Below are 15,356 nucleotides of genomic sequence, written 5' to 3'. Positions count from 1 at the left end.
AGTTTATAATACTTAGGCCCATATTCTCAAAACTTCAACGCCGTTGCTAAACTGTTTTCCGACGGTTTAGCCTGCAAGCATTTTAGCGGCAGTTTATCAAAACGGCTTTTCTCTGTTTTTAGCGAGGTTTCTAGCAGTCTCCAACACTACCATGCAAATGGGCTCTTCAACATTAAAATGAGCACTCCGGTGGATTCTTAAAAATTGCTGAGCCATTTTCTAACAGTGGCGTCAGCTTTTGGCGACAAAAATCAGCAACTGGTCCAGAGTTGCCAGTACAGTGACAACACTGTTTTAAACCCCAGCATGGCAGTGTCGGAGACTGCTAGAAGTCGTTTGTGACCCCGCCCCTCACCTAGCAACGGGATAGATGCCCATTCTCTCCTTGCCACACAATATCCCCCCTGCAGCAGGAGAGATGCCCTTTCTCTCCCACTGCCAAGTGAGAATGTACTCTCTCCTCCACTGCCAAGCGGGAGAGAATGGGCCTCTCTCCCACCCTCGGCAGCAGGAGAGAGGCCCATTCTCTCCCGCTGCCAAGCGAACTGCCCACCTGCAGCGGGCGATTCCCACTTTGTCCCGTTGCCAAGCAAACTGCCCCCCCCTGGAGCAGGAGAGATACCCACTCTCTCCCGCTACCAAGTGAACCACCCTCAGCAGCGTGAGTGATGCCCACTCTTTCCCATTACCAAGCGAACCACCCCCAGCAGCAGGAGAGATACCCATTCTCTCCCACTGCTATTGACTATGAGCCCGATTCACTTACCTGTGACTGATCCGTGTCCAATCCATGGCAGGCCGACCAATTCATGATGGAAGAATATTCAAATGGATGCAATCAGAGGAACGCCCCCCACCGCCTGCACAGATCGCTACTGAGCGATCCCGACGCATGCGAAGACCATCTTCTTTGCCTGTAGATGGTCTGCGTATGCTCTTTGCTCAAACATACCTCTTCATTTCTCTGAAAATAAATTGGGAGCAGGCAGTTTTTAAAGCTGGAGCAGCAAAAGGGGAGAGGGACAGCAGTGGGTCTCCTCCCTCCCGCCGGTGTGTGAGTGCTGCCGACTTGTTGCAGGAAAATGTCCCACCACCTTTTCGAAACACACACCAGCTCTTCCAACTGAGGCCACTACAGATTTGCAGACTGTCATTTGTATACTAGAGAGCTGCACGGGAACGGAGATGACGGGGATCCCGCGGGTTCCCCCTTGGGGTCGCGGGGATCCAATGGGGACAGCCCCTAGGTTCACAGAAATCCCGTGGGGACACCCCCTAGGGTCACGGGGACGCCTCCAAGGGTCGCGGGTTCCTGTGGAGCTGGATGTACTCAGCCACGAGGCTCGTCTTCTCCCTACCTGCCGCAGCACACAACCGAACGGAAGTCTTCCCGATGTCAGCGCTGACGTCGGAGGGAGGGCTTAAGCAAAGCCCTCCCTCCCTCCGACGTCAGCGCTGACATTGGGAAGACTTCCGGTTGGCTGTGTGCTGCGGCAGGGCAGGTAGGGAAAAGGCAGTGGCGTACCAAAGGGGGAGGGGAGGGGAGGGCGGTCCGCCCCGGGTGCAGCACAGCCGGCCAGGTCCCCTTACCTTTGTGGTGCTTCCCCCGACCGACCGACAACAGGCCCAATCTGACAAATCTTCCTGCCCTGTAGCCGCGAATCTAAATTACTTTTTTACAGCAGCTTCAATACTCCAGCTGATGTAAGAAGGTAATTTAGATTCGCGGCTACAGGGCAGGGAGGTTTGTTGGACTGGGCCTGTTCTGTTGTCAGTCGGGCGGGGAAGTGCCACAAAGGTAAGGGGCAGGGAGGGAGAAAGGGTGGAAAGGTGGAGTGGAGAGGATAAGACGCTTAAGGTAAAACTGAGGGGGGAGAAGGACGCTGAAAGCACTGGGGAAGACAAAGAGGTAGAGAAGGACGCTGAAAGGACATGGGGAAGATGGGGGTGGGAAGGACGCTGAAAGGACATGGGAAAGACGTGGGGAGGGAAGGACGCTGAAAGGACATGGGAAAGACGTGGGGAGAAGGACGCTGAAAGGACATAGGGAAGACAGAGGGGGGAGAAGGACGCTGAAAGCACATGGGGAAGACAAAGGGGTGGAGAAGGACGCTGAAAGGACATGGGGAAGATAAGGGGTGGAGAAGGACGCTGAAAGGACATGGGGAAGACGGGGGGGGTGGGGCGGGGGAGAAGGACGCTGAAGGGACATGGGGAAGATGGGGGGAGAAGGACGCTGAAAGCACATGGGGAAGACAGAGGGGTGAGAAGGACGTTGAAAGCACATGGGGAAGACAGAGGGGGAGAAGGACACTGAAAGCACATGGGGAAGACAGAGGGGGAGAAGGACACTGACAGGACATGGGGAAGATGGGGGGTGGGGTGGGGGAGAAGGACGCTGAAAGAACATGGGGAAGACGGGGGAGAAGGACGCTGAAAGCACATGGGGAAGACAGAGGGGGGAGAAGGACACTGAAAGCACATGGGGAAGACAGAGGGGGGGAGAAGGACACTGAAAGCACATGGGGAAGACAGAGGGGGGGAGAAGGACACTGAAAGCACGTGGGGAAGACAGAGGGGGGGAGAAGGACACTGAAAGCACGTGGGGAAGACAGAGGGGGGAGAAGGACACTGAAAGCACATGGGGAAGACAGAGGGGGGAGAAGGACGCTGACAGGACATGGGGAAGATGGGGGAGGGGAGAAGGACGCTGAAAGGAAATGGGGAAGAGAGAGTAGGGAGAAAACGCTGGCAGGGAAGAAGACAGAGATGCCAGACTATGGGGGGAGCGGAGGGAAGAAGATGGGTGCCAGACCAATTTGGAAGGGGGGAGAAAGGGAGAGGTACAGTAACAGAGCAAATGGAAGACGCAGAGAGAAGAGAGACAGTGGATGGAAGGAATTGAATGAGAACATGAGGAAAGAAGAAACCAGGCAACAAAGGTAGGAAAAAAATTCTATTTCTTTTTTTTTTTTTTTTTTTGCTTTAGGATAAAGTAGTATATTAGTTGTGTTGATAAAAATTTATAAACATTAAAGGCTCTGGTAGAAACCCGTTTACAAAGTATGTATTCTTCCCAATTAATATTTCCAAATTAATAAAGTCTTTTTGCTTATTTGTAAATGGGTTTCTACCAGAGCCTTTAATTCAGTAGCATAATTAAATGAAATAACTATTTCTGTAGTTTATAGGGATGGGTGGGGATGGAGGGGATTTCTCACGGGGACGGGTGGGGACGGAGGGATTCCTCATGGGGACGGGTGGGGACGGAGGGATTCCTCACGGGGACGGGTGGGATTTCTGTCCCCGCGCAACTCTCTATTGTATACCCAGTGAAACGTCAGGGAAGCAGAAATCGCCGCCTTCCCTGCAGTGCGAGCCTGCAGGTTTAAAGCGGGGCTGCACTGCGGTGTGCTCTGGAACACGCCATAGTGCAGCACTGCTTTAAACCCGCGGGCTCGCACTGCAGGGAAGGCAACAGAGATCCAGAGTCAGAGCAGCAGAGATCCAGAGTCAGGGCAGCAAAGATCAGTCTGGGCGGCTGAGAACAGAGGGAAGTTTGGATTTCAGGGCTGCGGGCGAGAGTAGGGTGGAGATTTGGGGCAGAGAGCGGGGCAGCAAGGTAGGAGAAAGGCAGGAGAAGTCGGCAGAGAGCAGTAAAGGTCATGAGCTACTGGTCCCCACCGGTCGCTTCTTTTTTGATTGGCCAGCCCAGTCGGTGTTGCTGAAAAAGTTTAGTGAATCGCATCCTTCCTGCTTTGCATGCTGCTTACTCTCATTTGCATGTGAGGATCGGCCACGAGGTTAGTGAATCAGGTTGGGGTCGCAAACCGATCAGTACATGATCGGTTTGCTTAGTGAATCTAGCCCTATATGTCCCTGTAGTTTTGTAGTTTTCTGTGCACATGTTCCCTGTTCCCAGTTAACTTGTGGGTTTCCCTTATTGGCTTGCTTTGTCTCCAAGTATGCTGAGTCTCCTCCCATTGTGTCTGTACCTCAGAGAAACAGAACATTCAGTCAGAAAATAAGATTGCAAGCCAAGCTTTACTTATAATCCTTCTGCTTGTGTTTTTACTACAATATGATATTTACACTTCACCAGGCAGACAGCCTGGCTGATTTCTCCAGCCCTTCCTACCTGTTTGAGGGGCTGAATAAACAGATTCAGACCTATGGAAGCAGACTAATTCCAATACATTTCAATAGCAAGTGTTTGTTTTCCCTTCTTCATTTACTGACTTCATTAAAGAAAAATTGGATCAAGAGTTTTGGGTCTTCACTGGCGAGACACTCTGTTGGTAACAGAAAAGCTACCATTTTCAAAGGTTTCCCTAGGACCGGGAAAGTATTACTGATCCATCAGTAGAAGGAATGGGAGGTTTGAAGGGTTCTCTAGTTGAGAATCTGCTTGAGCCAAGGGCCCAAATCAAGTGTGCCTACAGAAGATTTGTCCCTGGACCACCATCCTCTACAGTGAAAATGAAGGTAGACATTAATTTTACTTTCATTTTAACACATGGCTACTGATTTCACTTTGGTGCCACTTTGGAACTGAAGTAAAACATTTAAAAAATGAAGCTGCATTAAAAATTTAATGCTGATTCTTAATGTAGTTTTAAAACTTAAGGCTAACAATGAAACAGTCAGGAAGCTCACCATCTCGAGACATCCCCACAGCGAGACATTTCTGTAATCGACAATGCTGGCAACGGTTCCTACTCGTCCGGTCAATCAAGCAGTTCTTCTGGCGAGGACATGAGTACGCTGCATTACTTTGCTGACTCCTCCTAAAAAAGCCCTGTGATGTAAATTGGAAATACAAACTATGAACTAGCATTGTGACATTACATGAGTACATGAATCGTTTTTGTAAATATGTATTCATCACCTTCACAATCAATGGAAGAATTCAGTTGACTTTGAAATTCCACTGAATCACAACACATTTATCAATTCAGCAATTTTGTTAAAGACCAAGTTATATTACATAGAACCATAGGCAGCGAAACGCTTTTAAGTTTGGGGGAGGGAGGTAGCAAAAGCTCTGCTTCTGACCCTGCCCAATAATATCAGTGTGGTTAGAAAAGCCAAAAGAGAATATGAAGAAAGGCTAGCCAAGGAAGCACGAAATTTCAAACCATTCTTCAGATACGTTAAAGGGAAGCAGCCAGCTAGGGAGGAGGTGGGACCGCTGGATGACGGAGACAGGAAGGGAGTGGTGAAGGAGGAGAAAGAAGTGGCGGAACGACTAAACATGTTCTTTTCGTCTGTATTTACAAAAGAGGAAACATCCAACATACCGGAACCTGAGCAAATCTTCAAAGGAGCCCAAAAGATAAACTAAAGAAGTAAGCCTTGATGACTTAAGTAGGTAGTTAGAAAAATTAAAAACTGACAAATTGCCAAGCCCAGACAGAATCCACCCAAGGGTTCTGAAAGAACTAAAGGAGGAAATAGCAGAACTACTACAGCAAGTTTGCAATCTATCCCTGAAAACAGGCGTAATCCCAGAGAATTGGAAGATAGCCAATGTTACGCCCATCTTCAAGAAGGGATCGAGAGCTGACCCGGGGAACTGCAGACCGGTGAGTCTGACCTCGGTTCCGAGGAAAATGGCGGAAGCGCTGATAAAAGACAGCATCGATGAGCATTTTGAAAGAAATAAACTTCTAATCACAAGCCAACATGGATTCTGCAAGGGGAGATCGTGCCCAACTAACTTACTGCACTTCTTCGAAGGAATTAACAAACGGCTGGACAAAGGGGACCCCATAGACATCATATATTTAGATTTCCAAAAAGCCTTTGACAAGGTACCCCATGAACGCCTACTTCGGAAACTGAAAAACCATGGGATGGAAGGAGATGTACACGGATCAGAAATTGGTTTGCGGGGAGGAAGCAGAAGGTAGGAGTAAAAGGCCACTACTCGGACTGGAGAAGGGTCACGAGTGGTGTTCCGCAGGGGCTGGTGCTTGGACCGCTGCTATTCAATATATTTATAAATGATATAGAAACAGGGACGAAGTGCGAAATAATAAAATTTGCAGACGATACCAAACAATTTAGTGCTGCTCGGACTAAAGAGGACTGCGAGGAATTACAAAGGGACCTGAATAAGCTAGGGGAGTGGGCGACGAGATGGCAGATGAAGTTCAATATAGAGAAATGTAAAGTATTGCATGTGAGAAGCAGAAACCCGAGGTACAGCTATATGATGGGAGGGATGTTATTGACTGAGAGTACCCAAGAAAAGGACTTGGGGGTAATAGTGGACAAGACAATGAAGCTGTCGGCACAGTGTGTGGCGGCCACTAAGAAAATGAATAGAATGCTAGGTATAATCAAGAAGGGTATTACAACCAGAACGAAAGAAGTTATCCTGCCGTTGTATCGGGCAATGGTGCACCCGCATCTAGAGTACTGCGTTCAATATTGGTTGTCATACCTTAAAAAGGATATGGTGATACTCGAGAGGGTTCAGAGGAGAGCGACGCGTTTGATAAAAGGTATGGAAAACCTTTCATACACGGAGAGACTGGAGAAACTGGGGCTCTTTTCCCTGGAGAAGAGGAGGATTAGAGGGGATATGATAGAGATTTACAAGATCATGAAGGGCATAGAGAAAGTGGAGAGGGACAGACTCTTCAAACTTTCGAAAACTACAAAAACAAGAGGGCATTCGGAAAAGCTGAAAGGGGACAGATTCAAAACCAATGCTAGGAAGTTTTTCTTCACCCAGGGGGTGGAGGATACCTGGAATGAGCTTCCAGAGGGCGTGATAGGAAAGAGTACGGTAATAGGGTTCAAGAAGGGATTGGACAATTTTCTTAAGGAAAAGGGGATAGAGGGGTATAGATAGAGGACTACTACTACACAGGTCCTGGACCTGTTGGGCCGCCGCGCGAGCGGACTGCTGGGCACAATGGACCTCTGGTCTGACCCAGCATAGGCACTTCTTATGTTCTAACTAATTGTAATACCATTTTTCCATTCATTTTCATATATACACACATACAATATAATCATGTTAACAACACATAATGGTTAGCCACAAAATTAAACTATACCAAGCACACTATAAGCTTCTCAACAATCATTCCTACCAGAAGACCTGGCCTTAGTCACACATGCAGAACACCGGATAACCCCTATTCAAATAAGGACCACAAACTAAAAGTATTAATATACACAAATGAAACTGTAAGATGCCAGACTCTACATGCAGTACACCAGAGAAATAGAAAGAAATTAATTTATTCCTGAACATAGAAAATATAGACAGTTGATATAAATTCTTTTAACTGACACATTTCATTCACTAAATTGAAAATAAAATCGTATTACCTACCTTTGTTGTCTGATAATTTTATTTTTATAATCATCTTTTCCCAGTCTTTGGTTGTACTTCCTTCTGTCTGTGCTCTTATCTGTATGTATATCCAGGGCCTTATCCATTTGTTTCGTTTTCCTCTTCACTTTCTGCACTAAATCCATCTTTGGCATTAACTTTTAATATTCAAATTTCTTCCATTTTTCTGCTTTCTTCTCAAATCTATCTACTTTTCAATGTCTTCCCTCTTTCTCTTTCCCTATTCCCATCTATCCATAAGAAGAATTATTTTATCTCTTCACTGCCACACCCATTGCTGTGTACCATCTCCTCACTCTCTCCCTGTGCACCATATCCTCCCTTTCTCTCCCTCTCCAATGGTCTGACATTTCTGTCTTCCCCCCTCCTATGGTCTACCATTTTTCTTCTCTCCTTCCCGTCTCTCCTTCTCCTTTGGCATCTTTCTGCTCTCCCATGATCTGGCATTTCTCTCTCCTTCCCTCCCTCTTTCCATGGTTTAATATGTCTCTCCTTCTCTTCCCCCCTTCCTGCAGTCTGGTATCTCTCTCCTCTCCTTCCTGCAGTCTGGCATATATCTCTCCTCTCCTTCTCTTCCATTCCCTGGTCTGGCATCACTCTCTTCTTCCCCTTCCAATGGTCTGACATCTCTCTCTCCCTCCTTCCATCACCCTTCTCCAGAATCTGACATCTCTCCCTCCTTTGAATCATCTCTCCTCCCTCCCAGTCAATTATACCAATTTGGCAAGCACTGTAAGCACAAAATATCCTCAAAGACAATGGCATATCAAGTACAATGGTCTATTAGAATTAAAATGATTACTGAAGACTATGGGGTAATTTTACAAAGCACTTTCTGCTTAAAAAAGCATTAAGCACACAGAAAATAGCAACAGGTACACATGCATAAAAAGTAGGAAAAGCTGAAAATAGTACTAACTTACAAAGTGTTCTCAGGGCACAGTTGAAATGTATGCATATTTTATAGAAAGTATACAAGTACCCAGGTAGAAGGTGCTCACTATAACCACTGTTTGTAGCACCCATATTAAGCCTACTCAAATTTATTTATTCATGAATTCAATTTTCTATACCATTCTCCCTAGGGAGCTCAGAATGGTTTACATTAATTCATAGGTGCCAGCTCTGTGGGTGCTCAAGCACCACCAATATTTATGGGACCTCACATGACCAGCGCTGACATGCAGTCTAGACATGTTTAGAGGGGGAAGCATGCCTACGTTTCTTAGTGTTTTTGCTGGTATCTCCTAGTGGTTGTAGCAGCAATGATGTAGATCAGGGGTGCCCAACACTTCGATTGCGATCGACCAGTAGCTCAAGAAGGCAACGCGAGTCGATCGCGGAGCCCATCCCGGGCTCCGTGATAGACTCGTGTTGCCGACCTGATCTACCGGGCCGATCAGCCTTCCTCTCCAGTGTTCTCTCTAGGGCCTTTTAGCTGGGTGGTCCACCCAGCTGTCATCTGCTGCTGCAGCCGCTGCTGAACATTTAGTAAAAAAACAAAAAAAAAACCGGCTTGGAGATTTCAGCCCGTAGCTAACTTATGCTCCGTGGCTCTAACGTGTGCGTGCCGGCTTCCCTCCGAAACCGGAAGTTATATCCGGGGTGGGGGGGAGAAGGGAAGCCGGCACGCACATATTGAGAGCCCTGAAGCAAGCGTTCGCTATGGGCTAAGGCGGGAGACAGGTTAGTGAAGCATTTCTTCTTCTTGCTGCCGGGTCCTGCCTACTTTCTGTTTCCGCGAAGGCAGGACCTGGCAGCATTTCCCCCAACAGCTCGATCGCGATGCTGGTCGGCCGAAGCAGGGAGAGGTTGGGGCGGCGTCGGCTTTCGGGCCTGTTATTGGTGGCGGTTTGGGTCCTGGTCCCCGATGGCAGTGGCTTGGGGGAGGGCAGGGAGAAAGAAAGAAAAAGGGCAGGCAGGGAGACAGAAGGAAAGAAGAGAAACAGAAAAAAAAAAGAAAGGGAGGCAGAGAGAAAGAAAGGGCAGGGAGAGAGGAAGGAAAAGTTGGGGGAGGGAACGAAGTCTGGAGGAGAGGAAGCATACAGGCTAAAAGAAGGGAAGAAAGATTGTATGCACAGTCAGAAGAAGAAAGTACAACAACCAGAGACTCATGAAATCACCAGCCAAGGTAGGAAAAATGATTTTATTTTAAATTTAGTGATCAAAATGTGTCTGAATTTATATCTGCTGTCTATATTTTACACTAAGGTCCCCTTTTACTAAACCACAATAGAGGTTTTTAGCGCAGGGAACCTATGAGTGTCGAGAGCAGCGCTGGGCATTCAGCGCAGCTCCCTGCGCTCTAAAAACTGCTATCGTGGTTTAGTAAAAAGGGAGGGGGGTATATTTGTCTATTTTGGTATGGTTGTTACTGAGGTGACAGTGCATAGAGTCATCTGTTTTGACCTCTTTGAAAAACCCTGGAATAGGAATGATAATTAACATTTTCTATGCGTACAGTGTGCGTTGTGTTTTTTTAAATTTTATTGTTGGTAGATCATTTTGACTTGGTCATTTTAAAAGTAGCTCGCAAGCCCAAAAAGTGTGGGCACCCCTGATGTAAATGTTGAGCAAAGCGTCGATGTTGGTACCAGCATCAATGCTGAAGATGGAACTTGTGTGTTTGTGTCAGAAGCTGCGGATATCCTTGATGCTCCCTATGTTGTATTGAAAATTTTTTCATATTGGAGTGTCTAACCTTCCGTGATCTCTTGAAGTTGAGAGCAGCACTGACAAGTGTTTACACAGTGGTCAGGGCCAAGACATTGAATGCACCAATTATGTGGATCAGTGATTGAAAAGGTTCTGTTGTACCAAGTGCACCACTTGAATCCACTAGAAGGCTTTGACATAAAGATAAAGACCACCAATGCATGATCGAAGGACTCTACGGTCCACGGAGGTTGAATAAAAATGAATCTGAAAAAGATTTGATGCTCCCAGCCTGAAGGAAGACTTGGGGTGGGCCAAAGGACCAAAACTAGAACCTTGGGAAAAATATTAATTGGAAATACAAATTAAAATTTTCAAAGGAAAAAGACTGAAAATGAAATAAAAAGAGTAACTAATGAGGAAAAAAGAACCAGGAATGCACAAAAGTACAAGATTGACTCACTTCTGGAAGAACTACAAATAACACAGCTTCTTTGCTCTGTCCTGCCTGATGTCCTCCAAGCTGACATCAGGCAGGAAGGCACTTGTACATGTGCAATGTGGACAGTCTCGAGACTTGCAAAAAGTTTAAAGTAGCAGTACACTTTTGCACTCTCTGTACCAAGTTCCATGGATGACGTCGCCACAAGTGACGACGTCTGCTTGTCCTAGGATAACAGAAATTCCAGACCATGGGAGGGGGGAAGGAAAGAGAGAGATGCCAGACAAGGGAATGAAAGGGAAGGAGGGGAGAACTAGAAAGGGAGGGCAATAGAGAGATGCTGGACTGCAGAGATAGGGAAGAAAGGGAAAGAAAGATGCCAGATCTCCAGGAGAAGAAAGAAGCGATGCCAGATAAGGGGATGAAAGTGAAAGAGGGAAGAGATACCAGGCCACAGGAAGGGGGGAAGGGAAGAAGAAAGATGCCAAACCACTGGATAGGGGGGGAGGGGAGGGAAGAAGGAGGGAGAGAGTCCAGACTAAGGTAAGGGGAAGAGAAGGGAAATACAGAGATGCCAGACCACAAAGGGGGAAGGGAGAGAGATGCCAGATTGTGGGAAGGAGAGGAGAAAGATCCCAAACCACAAGAGGGGGAAAGGGGAAAGATGTTAGACCATGGAGGTGGAAAGAGGGGCATAGTGATAATGTCAAAAAAGAATGAAGGAATGTTGATGATTCTTAGCTAGGCAAGCAGGTTGAGTTACTGAGTTGTAAGGAATTTATCAAAGAACTACGATTTTAGCCTTTTCCTGAGGGAGAGGTAGTTTGTCTCTGTCCTTAAAGATGTGAGGAGGTTTCTCCAGGTTCATGTGGCTGTGTAAGTGAACAGGGTGTTGAATATTTGTTTATATTTCACTTCTTTGGATGAAGGGATGATCAGTTGATGAGTGCTGTTGATTTTGGAAAATGTGAAGGAGTAGGGTGTGGAAGATGGTACAGGACAGCTTAAACAGAATCTGATCATTTAAAGTTACCAGTGAAGCTTGCAATAGTAGGCACAAACGGTCATATTTTTTTAAGCCAAAGATCAATCTAATGCACTGGATAAATGGGAAGACGTGGAAAAGTAGATAGATAGAAGGAAGCAGCAAAAAGGAAGACAGTTGAATGTTATAAGTTAATGAAAAAAGATGGATGAAGGGCAGAAAGTGAAGGAGAGAAAACAGCAAATAGATAAGAAGGCCCTCAAAATAGAGTTGCTCTCTATATTTTGCACTGTTCAGGAAGAAATGCATTTCTTTCTGTTTCTCTGGTGTTGTACTACATGGATTTTGTTTGTGTATATTAGGACTTTTAGTTTATGGTCCTGTATTTGCATAGGGTTATTTGTGTTCTGCATTATGTGACCATAGTAACATAGTAACATAGTAGATGACGGCAGATAAAGACCCGAATGTTCCATCCAGTCTGCCCAACCTGAATCAATTTAAATTTTTTTTTTTTTTTTTTTTCTTCTTAGCTATTTCTGGGCGAGAATCCAAAGCTTTACCCGGTACTGTGCTTGGGTTCCAACTGCCGAAATCTCTGTTAAGACTTACTCCAGCCCATCTACACCCTCCCAGCCATTGAAGCCCTCCCCTGCCCATCCTCCTCCAAACGGCCATGCACAGACACAGACCGTACAAGTCTGCCCAGTAACTGGCCTAGTTCAATCTTTAATATTATTTTCTGATTCTAAATCTTCTGTGTTCATCCCACGCTTCTTTGAACTCAGTCACAGTTTTACTCTCCACCACCTCTCTCGGGAGTGCATTCCAGGCATCCACCACCCTCTCCGTAAAGTAGAATTTCCTAACATTGCCCCTGAATCTACCACCCCTCAACCTCAAATTATGTCCTCTGGTTTTACCATTTTCCTTTCTCTGGAAAAGATTTTGTTCTATGTTAATACCCTTTAAGTATTTGAACGTCTGAATCATATCTCCCCTGTCTCTCCTTTCCTCTAGGGTATACATATTCAGGGCTTCCAGTCTCTCCTCATACGTCTTCTGGCGCAAGCCTCCTATCATTTTCGTCGCCCTCCTCTGGACCGCCTCAAGTCTTCTTACGTCTTTCGCCAGATACGGTCTCCAAAACTGAACACAATACTCCAAGTGGGGCCTCACCAATGACCTGTACAGGGGCATCAACACCTTCTTCCTTCTACTGACTTCGCCTCTCTTTATACAGCCCAGAATCCTTCTGGCAGCAGCCACTGCCTTGTCACACTGTTTTTTCGCCTTTAGATCTTCGGACACTATCACCCCAAGGTCCCTCTCCCCGTCCGTGCATATCAGCTTCTCTCCTCCCAGCATATACGGACCAAGGCTGGGTGCTCTGATAGGAATGAATGTCGTGAAGCATTATTGGTGTCATGACCCCAAGTAGTAAGATATTTGTCAGCTCTCCTTCAGCCCTTTTGGACCCCAAATGGCCCTCATTTAAATATTAGCGAAGACCACTGCTATAGGTCATTTTCTAAATTCTCAGTCAACTGGATGGAATCAGCATCTCTATGTCTCCCAATTTCTTCCCCTCCCCATCACAAAAAAAAAAACACACAAAAAACCCCAAATCAACCTTAGGGTTTCTTTTACTAAGGTACGCTAGCATTTTAGCGCACGCAGGATATTACCATGCGCTACACCGCATGCTACGCAGCTAGAACTAATGCCAATTCAATGCTGGCGTTAAGGTCTGGCACGCGCGGCTATTCTGCATGTTAATGTCCTAATGCAGCTTAGTAAAAGGAGCCCTTAGTGTCAAAGTTCTCTCACTCAAAGTAAATATTATATTTGTTGGTTCAAGGCATATCTATGCAATTAATTGAAAACAAATGCTGGGCTATTTAGAAGTGTGTTTTGATTACAATTCTGGTGCTCATTCACATTTGTACAAAAAAATATTGTATAACTTCAGTTCTCTGGCATTTAGTGCAACATTTTACTACTAAATTGATTTTCAGTGAGCTGGTTCTGGTAGCACTTTGGTTCCTTAAATAAAAGTAAAGGGAGGAAAATGAAGTCAGGTAGAAAGGGAAAGTTTTATTTTTGCCTTAGTAACATAAATCCAATTCCTGTTTATTAGCATAATTCTACCACAGAGAGGTTTCTTAAGCTGCCAAAACTGTGTTTGGAGTGGGGTGAAAAAGCAACAGCAACCATTCATATGGCAGCTAAAATGATATATTTCAGAAAGCAGCTTTCAAAAAGATAATTTTTCATGATATTCTATGCTTAGCTCCGACAGATCTGTAGTTCAGTAATTCAACATTACAGCTGTGCCATTTTTAACTCCCTCCTCTGTCAGCATAAAACAGGAGAGCTCTGCTGATGTCATGGTTCCCCTTTCATCTAGTTTTTCCTTTTCAGAAAAAGCTTAGGCTGAAATGCTGAGTGCCTGTTTGGTCTTTTGACAATTTTCACTTAATGAATTGATTCCTACACTTCATTAACATACCCACTTCTACTTCTGTATACACATATGTCTTAATTAGCTGCTCATTGGCTGTTTAATTACAAGAAAACAGCTGACAGCTGCCAGGATGCCTCCTTACGGCAGCTGTTATGGAATGGCTGTACACAAGCTAGTGACAAGACAGCCTTATTCATAACATGATTTATTGTTAAGACACAGATGCTCATATGTATCATTAACTTCTGTAATATTCCCAGCAATTAAAAATTAGGAATTTTCTATTGGTTTTTCCATATTAAAACTTTTCCCTTTTCCCAACTATACTTATTTTTTTAAGCTTAAATCTTTGTTAAAAAGTCTTTTCTACCTTTCAATGTAAAAGAAATATTTAACAATCATAACCTGAAATTTTTCTAAGACTGAATAATTAGAAATAATACTTAGCAACTGGCATTATTTTTAGTCTTACCATAAAGCACAGTTACTTACCGTAACAGTTGTTATCCAGGGACAGCAGGCAGCTATTCTCAACATATGGGTGACGTCATCCATAGAGCCCGGATGCGGACAGCCTCACAAGCAGACTTGCTTGTAGAAACGTAGAAGTTTCGAGTCAGCAGCACAGGGTGAGTCTCCTCAGTTCAGATAGCTAGCAGAGAAGCCAATCAGGGGAGGTGGGTGGGTTGTGAGAATAGCTGCCTGCTGTCCCTGGATAACAACTGTTATGGTAAGTAACTGTGCTTTATCCCAGGACAAGCAGGCTGCCTATTCTCAACATATGGGTGACCTCCAAGCTAACCAGAATGGGATGATGGGAGAATTGGCAACTTAGGAGAATAAATTTTGTAATACTCTCTGGCCAAAATGGCCATCCCATCTGGAGAAAAATCCAGACAATAGTGAGAGGTGAAAGTATGAACCGAGGACCAGGTAGCAGCTTTGCAAATTTCCTCAATAGGAGTGGATCTGAGGAAAGCTACTGAAGCTGCCATGGCTCTGACTTTGTGGGCTATGACTCGATCTATAGATGTAGTCTAGCCTGGGCACAGCAGAAAAAGATACAAGCAGCCATCCAATTGGAGATGGTACGCTTAGAGATTGGATGTCCCAACTTGTTTGGATCAAAGGAGACAAAAAGTTGAGGAGCAGTTCTGTGTGGTTTGGTGAATTCCAAGTAGTAGGCCAAAGCACGCTTACAGTCCAGAGTATGAAGAGCTGATTCTCCAGGATGAGAATGAGGTCTTGGAAAAAACACTGGAAGTACAATAGATTGATTGAGATGAAATTCTGCAACCACTTTAGGTAAGAATATAGGATGAGTATGGAAGACCACTTTGTCATGATGGAAGACTGTGAAAGGTAGATCAGCAACTAATGCTTGCAGCTCACTGACTCTTCAAGCAGATGTGAGGGCAATGAGAAAAACCAGTTT

General features: G+C 45.4%; 1 protein-coding gene across 2 annotated transcripts in view; it reads right to left on the bottom strand.

Annotated features, from left to right (window-relative positions):
• RORA (RAR related orphan receptor A) overlaps positions 1-15,356 on the bottom strand; it is a 264,003-nt gene that overhangs the window by 98,282 nt on the left and 150,365 nt on the right. For both annotated transcript variants that reach the window (XM_033920445.1, XM_033920444.1), the window contains one exon: positions 4,657-4,798. In XM_033920445.1, the coding sequence (XP_033776336.1) occupies positions 4,657-4,669 (13 nt within the window). In that variant the 5' untranslated portion in view covers positions 4,670-4,798. The remainder of the gene's footprint in view (positions 1-4,656; positions 4,799-15,356) is intronic.

The sequence above is a fragment of the Geotrypetes seraphini genome, chromosome 14 (assembly GCF_902459505.1).
Source record: "Geotrypetes seraphini chromosome 14, aGeoSer1.1, whole genome shotgun sequence".
Taxonomy (NCBI): domain Eukaryota; kingdom Metazoa; phylum Chordata; class Amphibia; order Gymnophiona; family Dermophiidae; genus Geotrypetes; species Geotrypetes seraphini.
This window is presented reverse-complemented; position numbering and strand designations above follow the sequence as displayed.